This window comes from Monosiga brevicollis, genomic scaffold, assembly GCF_000002865.3.
Source record: "Monosiga brevicollis MX1 MONBRscaffold_2 genomic scaffold, whole genome shotgun sequence".
In the NCBI taxonomy this organism is placed as follows: Eukaryota; class Choanoflagellata; order Craspedida; family Salpingoecidae; genus Monosiga; species Monosiga brevicollis.
This window is the reverse complement of record NW_001865039.1, coordinates 2,700,245-2,709,262: the sequence shown is the minus strand read 5'-3', so window position 1 is coordinate 2,709,262 and position 9,018 is coordinate 2,700,245. Positions and strand designations below refer to the sequence as shown.

At 57.6% G+C, this 9,018-nt stretch overlaps 1 protein-coding gene across 1 annotated transcript in view; it reads left to right on the top strand.

Annotated features, from left to right (window-relative positions):
* Positions 1-8,373: 8,373 nt before the first annotated feature.
* MONBRDRAFT_5319 (uncharacterized protein) overlaps positions 8,374-9,018 on the top strand; it is a gene marked incomplete at both ends in the record, with an annotated part of 1,125 nt that continues 480 nt past the window's right edge. The window contains 3 exons of the mRNA XM_001742777.1: positions 8,374-8,503; positions 8,608-8,767; positions 8,893-8,956. Coding sequence (XP_001742829.1) covers positions 8,374-8,503; positions 8,608-8,767; positions 8,893-8,956 — 354 coding nt within the window. The remainder of the gene's footprint in view (positions 8,504-8,607; positions 8,768-8,892; positions 8,957-9,018) is intronic.

Here is a 9,018-nt window from a genome sequence, read left to right as displayed (position 1 = left end):
GGCCCTGTTGGATGACGATGGAGGCGTTGCTAGCCAACTCGCGGTCGATTCGCATAATATTTTCAATGGGCTCGCCATCGCGACCGGAAAGTCGGCTGCCAGAGCGCAGTAAGGGATGGATAATGTCACGGGGGCTTTGGTCTGGGCGTCGATGCAGGCGCACTACAAACTGGCCAGGAGGCTTGGCCTTCATCAGACCAGCTGTTCCTGCGCTTGCTCCCGAGGGGGAAGCGGGCGCCGACTCGGGCATGCCTGGGCGGTCGAGAAGGGAAAGCACGCAATCGGGGCACACGTCAAAGTGGCAACTGGGGCAATGATAAACCTCGTTGGAGCCGACCGAAGCGCACAGGTCGCACTGCCACGATGCAGATTCGTTCGAGTACGGGTTGTGCGTGAGCCGAAGACCATGCTCGTGAATGCGCTGACCTGGTTCGCCCGCGCTCGAGGCACTGCCGTCAGCAAACGGCAGATATCGTGGCCGAGCCGGCGGGGTTTGCTCCATGGGGGCAGAGGCGTGGGGATCAGCAGCCACGGGGGCTGTCACGCGTGCGCTACCCTCATCACGCGAGCTCACTGGCTGGGGTGTACTTGGCGTGGTCGCTGTATCGGAGACAGGCACAGGATTTTCACCCAAAGGTGCATGGACGACGTTGCGCATGAGGTTCCCGATGCGGTGCAGGATGACTTTGCAAATGGCTTCCGTGGCATTTGCAGCCACTGAGCCGTGCGAAATGTCGCGCAGCATGACCGCCAGTGCCTCGCTTTCGGCCGATCCCAGTTGACAGGCCGGCAGAGCCACAGCCAAAAGGCGCAACAGCACTTGAATGATGCGTGGCACCACCATGGGCAAGGTGAGCAGGCGCAAAAGGCCGAGCATGATCGGGCCACGCGCGAGAATGCCTTGGCCGAATCGACTGCCCGCAATGTAGTCAAGCAGGTGGAGGATGTCCAAGGTCAATGACAGCAGGCGCGCCGTGTCAACATTGGCATCCGCATCTGCCGTCGCCTCGAGCTGCACCACGCAGGCGGCCAGCTGTCCTCCAAGCACACTGGACAACTCGTTCACAAATGGTGCCTGTTGCCGCCCGTCACCAGGGTTGCCAGAAACACTGGTCTCCCAGTCGAGGCACTGATCAGCCAGTGCTTGAAGGGCAGACAAGAGGTTGTCAGCAACATCTGTTTCCCGGAAATACAAAGGTTCCTCACACATGACCTCGAGCAGCGCCGTGAGACCACTGCTGCGCAGCAAGAGTGCATCGCGGGGTCGAACGGGCAAGAACAAGCACGCAAGAACCCCGACGTGGTAGTCAGGGTCGTGCTTGGCCAGGGCTACCAAAGCAGAAAGCAAGGTGCTCAGTTCGGCACAAATGCGGTCCAGTTTCCCGCTGAGGGCTAGCCGCAGCGCTTCATGATGTTGCAGCAAGAAGTCCTTGACGGCCTCAATAACGTATCGAATGGCCACGGCCGGGGTTGCAGGCTGCTGTACAATCTTGACAAGGGCACACAGCCGCTCAAGCTTAACGACATGGGCCAAAGCTCGCTCACCCTGCGATGCCATGATAAGGCATACGTCTGGGCCGCTGATGGGATGTTGACAAAAGGCGCCATCACTGACAAAGTGGAAGAAACCAGCAATGACACTGTCAACCAAGTCCGTCTCAGTACCACTTGGCGGGGAAGTTTGGTTTGTATCCGAGACAGTTGCCAGCGAGGATGCGTCTGATGGCCGGCTGGTTAAGCGTTGCAGCAGAGGGGGTGCCGAGCCTTGGCGTGACACGCCCGGCCTTCCTTCATGCGAGAGGGTGCGGGAAAGAGAGCGATCGGTGCCGGCGCCCACGCCAGAGCTAGTGCGGCCCACGGGGGAGCCTCGCTCCCAGTTTTCGCCCTCGGGGGGCTCCAGCAATTGCAATTTGATGAGTAGCTTGGCGCGGGACAAGAGTGCGTTGCCTATCTGACGTATGGGTTCCTGTTCAAAGGAAACAACAGCACCCGAGCTACGATGGTAATCAACGAGGCGCTCGAATTCTTGCGTCAGAGCACGAACCATGTCAGCCGCATCGCTCTGGGGCTCAGCCGGAATGAAGAGCATGCACAGGGATCGAAGGCTGGGTAAGCGTGTCTCGTCGGCATGCCACGTCGAGAAAAAGACGCCTTGATCAGCGACGCCCAAACTGGGGTCGTCCACAAACTCCTCGAGCGCTTGCGTCCATTGGCGCTCGAGGTTAGCCAGTCCTACCAGCTTGCGGAACAAGGCATCGGTCTTGCGCAGTGTCTCGCGTACGAGTTTGGTAAGCCAGGGGTTGAGTGTATCCCGTTCCTTCTGGGCAAAGGCTTCAACTTCTTCAAAGGCCCCAATGTGTTGCGTGACTAGCGTCAGCATGAGGCCTTCAAATACGTCGGGGCGCAGCATGGCAGCCAGGCGGGGACTCATGGGTACGGCCTTGGTTTTGACAACTTCTCGCAGCACAGCCAGGGCGTCCGGTTCCAAAGTTAAAGCAGCGCCCGTGTCCAAAAGGTTGCCGAGGGCGCGCGCCTGCTCTTCTGGCGAGTGTGCGCGTAAATTCGCGGGCAAAGCTAGACCCTGGAGATAAAAGGCTGATAGCATGCCGGCATCTTCGAAAAGGCGGGTGACGGTTGATTCAAGCGCATGTGGCTCGAACTCATCAGCGCCGTCCATGTCGGCCATGGCCTGGGTGAGGCGATTCAACATCACGAGATGAAGGTCGAGAGCGAAGCAGGGCGTGAAATGCGCCGATGACTCGTGTCCCCCGCGCTTGATTTCAACCGCCAAGCCAAACATAGCGGCGTCAGGAGTGGCTGACTCACGGGCGGAGCGAACGTCGAGCACAAACGTAACCGTGTCTCCAGGCACTTGCACAGGCTGGCGAGGCCAACCAGCGCCTAACACACCCGAACCGAATCCATGTGTGTTGCCACCAAACTCCGCCACCAAGGGTGCCGAGTCTGAGGCACCAGCATAGATGGATACCTTATCGTAATCATACTGGGTAGCACAGCGAGGGTCAAAGATCAAGTAAAGGCAGCTGGCGCCAGCGGACGTGACCGTGCGCCGGAATCTAAAGTCATCATAAATCGGGTGTGGCGTTTCCAAGAGGATTCCAGCCTGCCAAGGCTGAGCCAGCTGGCTACGAATGGGCTTACGCTGCTGCCGAGGGACCAGTACCGGGGAAAGCTCTGCCAAAAGACTGGCGCTGGCCTCTGCTTCTTTTTGCAGCTCCAAGTCAGCCCACACACGCCGGCTACTGTACAGGACGTAGGGCACACACCGGCCGAGAAGAGATGCCGTGAACAGAGCGTTCAAGACTCCCGTGAGAGTGCTGTTTCGACGCTCGTCGGACAAGCTTTCGGCAAGCAGTTCCTGTAGTAGGCGTAGGATCCTTGAGGTGGCGGCCAACAGCTGACTGGCCACGCGGCGCTGTGCGACCAAGGCGTCATCTTCACTGGTTTGGCTAAAAAGGCGCCCGCACATGCGCGCGAGCACCAACGTAGGTTGATCGGCACGCTCAGGACCATCCATGGACGGTTGGGCGCTGCTGCTGTTGTTGGAGTCCGACAAGTTATGGGTGAGCACCGCTTGCACAGCATCGCGCACTCGCTCTGTCAGGCGGTGTTCGGCAGCCGCAACGACTGGACCCACAAATGCTAATAGCTGTTCGCGACCTGACTCGGTCTGCAGGTCACAGTTCACAATGAGCTCCGTGAATAGAGGCTTCATAACGCGAGGACTGGTCGCCGCCGTGTCCAGCGCCCGGAAGAATAGCGCACGCTGGGCGTCAAGCCCATCGTATAAAAGACCCAGGCCGTGAGCCAGCGAATTAGCTGCGGCGATTCGGGTGTGAGTTTCCCCGCTGTCGGTACCGTCGTTGAATGCCCACTCCTCAAGATATCCGGTCAGGGTGCTGAGGTCACTTGCCAAACTACTGTCGGCGGATTTGGCAAGGGCGCGGCAGCGCGTCAAAACATGATATAGACTTTGCAGTAGCTCGTCCAAGGAGCCGCGGTTTTTTTGATTGGGGTCATCTTTGAGCGCGGCAAACACCTCGCCAAAAGCACACAGCACCTGTCGGGCTGATGCCAACTCAAGTTGAGTGCTGGGTTTGGTTGCCTGGCTGAGCTGTTCCGCGCCCGATGTGAGCATGGTTTCAACGGCACGGAAAGAGACGGAGGAACTGCGTGCGGCGGCTTGGTTGACGAGCCGTGCTAATAGATGCACAACTGCAGATCGCGAGCAGGCTTCACCAGCGCCAAGATCTGCCGACAGCCGAAGCGCAGCGCCCAGAGGCTGCTGTGACAGAGGCGAGTCGGTCCACGAGAAGGCCTCGACCGTGGTGCCATTATAGCCCCACAAGCATTGGTGTTGCGGGTCAGTTGTCAAGGCCACCGACAAACCCCCCTCGCCCTCAAATATTGAGTTGCTGGTGGCGGTTGAAATGTAGGATTGCGGCGAGACAGCCCGTCCGGTATTGAGATCAAAGGCGTAATGTTCTATCAGCCCCGCCGCTTCGGAGGAGCGGCCCCCATAAGCTGCCCAGGAGCCCGGGGCTGACGATACGTTGAGCAAAAGGACAGCATCACCGATCGCTGTCACGCAACAATTACGCAGCAGGCTTTTGCTCAAGCCACAGGTGGTCTTGCCCGCAGCTTCCTCGCCATTGGCGCTGTCATCGTGGCCCACGGCAGTCGAGCCCAGCTTGAAACCACTAGGCTCGTTACTGTGGTCGCCGTCTTGGCTATTGGTGCTGGATGCACTCTCGGAGCTGGTACTGGGGCGAAGTACTTTCATGCGCTCAAGAATACAGGTTGAACCACGGCGCTGAAACGAGATGCTCAGCATTGCTTCAGATGTCTCACTGTGCTGCCCTCCCTCTGAGGCCTGAGCAGGGGCAGTCGCAGATTGCCCACTCGCGTCTTCACTTTCTTGAGCGACAAGCCGTACCAAGATTGCATCAAAATCCTCCAAAGAGTTCACGGGCGTACCTTGCGCCGAAAGCACCACGTCACCTGTGCAGAGAGTGCCGGCCAGGCACTCGGTGGCACTCGCCGTTAAGTCGGCTACCACCAGGCACGTCTCTCCTTGATCATTTGTCCAGGGAGACACGGCTGCTCGAAGAGCATGTGCTTGAACAGTGGCTTCAGCCACGGGCGGATTGGCCTGCTGCCACGGTAGCTCGGTGGGCAGGGCAAACTGCTCAACCACAACGTCCACCAGCGATTCATTGTGATCCCGGTAACGCATGCGGAAAAAATAGTGACCATCAGACCAAATATGAAGCTGTCGACGCTGGTGATGCCGAAGGTTGGCCTGTGCATCCGGCGGGGGTAGGAGCAGGCCAACCGGCTGGAGGGTGCTGCAACTCAGGACTTCAGCCAGAGCGCCCTTGATGACGCGTTTGTTGGCAAAGTGTAGAAGGCAACCGTCCGCCGTGGCAATCGTGCCGGGCTCGACTCCTGCGAGGAGGCGGGGGTGCGGCAGCACATGACGCCAAAAAAAAAAAAAAAAAAAAAAAAAAAAAAAAAAGTGAGATGTCGGTGGGCGGTCAAGTGCTTGGTAGTCGGCTAAGACATGGCAAAGGGGGTTTGCAGTAGCGTGTAGGGAAGAAATCCCACTCACCGGTACGTTGGTGGTAAATGTGGCCTTCCACGGTGCCATGATAGCCCGTTCCCACTTGCGTTATGGAGCAACCCTCGTTGCTCAGGATGTACAAGTAGCCATCAGCAGCAGCCAAGGAATAGGCGGCGTTTACTGTATCACCCATGCACTGCGCGCACAGGTCATAATCACATCCTGCAAGGCCAAGCGCAATATATGGGAACATGAGCAGAGAAGGGGGCGGACAGCTCAAAAATTGAGCCCAACGTTGCGGGGAAAACCCGCGCAGTCTTTCGCTGCGTCGTTTTTACGCACGCGTACGCACCATCGCGACATCTGTAGCGGGGCCGGAACGAGTTGCGCGATGACTTGTAGCCACAGCCGCCTACGCACATCGGGAGCGTGAATGTGTGGACGACGCATGCAGGCGCACCGCGCAGCCGTGTCATTCAAATTTCCAAGAAGAAGCAATGTCGCTTGAAGCCAAGCGTGAGGCCACGTACCATCACAGTGCCAGCCCTGGTTGCGGAGGGTGCGCACGAGAGGATGCGGGTGCTGTGGATGATGGAATTGTCGTCGGCCTTCGTGGCTATCGCGGCCACCGGCGACGAGCGGCCAGGCACTGGACTGAATGAGCATGGGGGGAACGAGGCGCAGCTTGGACTGGGCAAAGCTGCGCAAGTAGTCGCCCACGGGAAGTTCAGCATCAGGATCCAAATTGCTGAGCAATTCGCAAAGAAGTTCGAGATAGGCTTCAACATTGTCACTGCAACATTGCGTAGGGGCAGAGCACTGCAAGATGAGACAGCGTGGTGTGCCAAGAGCAGCTGGGGTCACAGCGAGGGGACTATCGGGTAGACATTGCCCAACGAAGGCACTGACCGGGCCAATGTGAAAACAGTGAGGCCACTGGCCACATCTTCAATTGGCACACCAGCAGCAGCCAGTTGTTCCGGGCCCATTTGTAACCAACTGCGCAAGACGCGCTCTAGCCCCTTCAAAGCTGCTTGTGGAGCACTCTGTATTGGTGGTATGGAGGGGTGAGAACCGAGCTTTTTTGTCTTTCCCACCCACTGTGGCTACATACAACTGCAAGTTGGATCAAACGAGAGCAGGGTTGCAGGGTGCATCAGTGTTGTGGCTTGGTGAGCTGACCTTGAGAGCGTCTGGGGAGAGCGACTTGAGGAACAGCAGCAGCGCATTGACGGTGGAGGGGATGAGGCTCGAATCGGTGCGGCTTTGCGACTCCAGAAGGGGCACAAGTAGGGCCAGCGTGAGCTGCGCAACTGGGTCTGTTGTCACAACGGCACGGCCTGAACTCCCCCCGGCTACAGAAGCACGGCGAGGAACGAGTGAGCGCGAGGGCAAGCAAAAGCTACAGCAGCGGTTGGTGGGCGGATTGTTCTGATTAATACCTGTAGTTTCCCGTCCTTTCGGGCTTGAGGCGAAGGCCATAATCTGAGTGCCGCTTCGGACTTGGTTTGAGGCATGCTTTAAGGCTATGAGAGGCAAGAAACAGGCGCATCAATGTATTTGAAGGATGAGATTGTCACCCAGGTCACGTCCTCCATAGGCCAAGTCTGGCGCACCTTTGAGAGCAGCAATGCGAAACGCCACAATGTTGTCGAGCTGGATTGCAAGTTCACCCTGAGCTCGAAGTCCGTCTTCCTTTTTTGGCGATGGTGTCTGGGAATTGGTGGTGAGGTGAGTGTTTGCGAAGGCTAGCTTGGCATGAGAGCAGCACGGGACTGGCTATTCGACCAGCAGCACGGGCAAGCTTGTGCCAACAACAAGAATACAAAGCTAAACAGCGAGCAGTGGAGCACTGCCACGAACCGGTGAGAAGGAGATGGCCCCACGGTGGGCGAGGATGTCCACCCCATCACCGACCAGGAGGCGGGTATCGGAGATGAGTGGGATGCTACTGCCTGGGTCAAGGGAGGCTGGCTGGCTGCTGGTGCGCGCAGTCACATTGGCGAGCCCTGCGCGCTCCCATGCTTGAAGTCGGCGGCGAGAGATGGGCATGGCGAGTTGTGTTGTCGATGCCTCCTGAACTGAGCGGCCACAAGACTAAAGCACAGGTTGAGCTCGCGCCTGATTTGGCCCGTCAAGGCGTGTGGCGCACAAGTATGTATGTGGAGGCGGGGCGAGTTGAAAAACAAAACAAAAAACTGGATACTACCCGAGGCGGGAGCATTCGCAAGTGCGAAAGCTCCCAGCCAAGAGCCGGCCAATTGCCAGTCGGGTGGACCCAGACCGAGAAGTCTTGGCACACCGTCGCACGCAATTCTCTTGCCAGCAGGCACACTGAACGAACCCGTCGGTTCGAACAAAAAATAAACAGCAAAGAGAGAGGAGAGAGGAAGAGAAGGAACAGAGAAGAGAGAGAGAACTGAATGAGAGAAGAGAGAAGTGAAGGAAGAGAGAGAAGAGAAGAAATGAATTGGTTTTGAGAGAGAGTTTGAGAGAGAGAGAGAGAGCTCCAGAACGACAGTCCAAAGCCATTGTCGCTACCAACTGCAACGTCAGATAAATTCAACGCTCAAGGTTTTTTTTCTTTTTTTTTTTTTTGAGCTCGCGTGCTCTGTGCCTGCCGAGGTGCATCCAACAAAGTTGGATGATACGAGGTCAAGCATCGGGAAGCAGGGGGGAAAAGCAAAACGGGCAGAGAGGCCATTTGGCTTGTGGACCTTGGGGTTGTTCATGGTCAAATCGGACGACAGCTTTTGAGTCTTTGGCCCGGGCCTTTGCCGGTTGACGCCATGGCCAACAAGACCGTCGGCGATGCTGGCACCGTCCACGGCGCCAACCCACAGTTTTTGGTCGAGAAGATCATTCGCACTCGTATCTACGACACGCTCTACTGGAAGGAGCACTGCTTCGCGCTGACCGGTTTGTCTCGCATGGCGCCTGGCCTCGTCTTATCGGTGGTTCCCAACGATCGTCCTTCCTTCTCTGCTGCTTACGCGCCAGCCGCTCACTCTCGTGCTTGATAGCGGAAACCGTTATCGACAAAGCGGTACAGCTGGACCACATTGGCGGTGTCTATGGGGGCAGCATCAAACCTACCCCCTTCCTCTGCCTGACTCTCAAGCTGCTTCAATTGGCACCAGACAAAGATATCATTTATGCCTATATCGCTGCCAAAGACTTCAAGTACGACCTCAGCTCTTCGGCATTCAGCAGGCATCTGCTTGCCTGCTTCAGCTCGCTCCCACCCAGCACGACCTTTTTTTCCCTATGCTCACACAGCGTGCTCCTATGTCAATCAACTCTGTCAGATACTTGCAGGCTCTTGGTGTTTTCTATCTACGTTTGGTGGGCACCGCCAAGGAGTGCTACTCGGTGAGCCTCAACCTCTTGTTTTGGAATTTGTGGGGGGGGGGGGGGGGGGGGGGGGGGGGGGG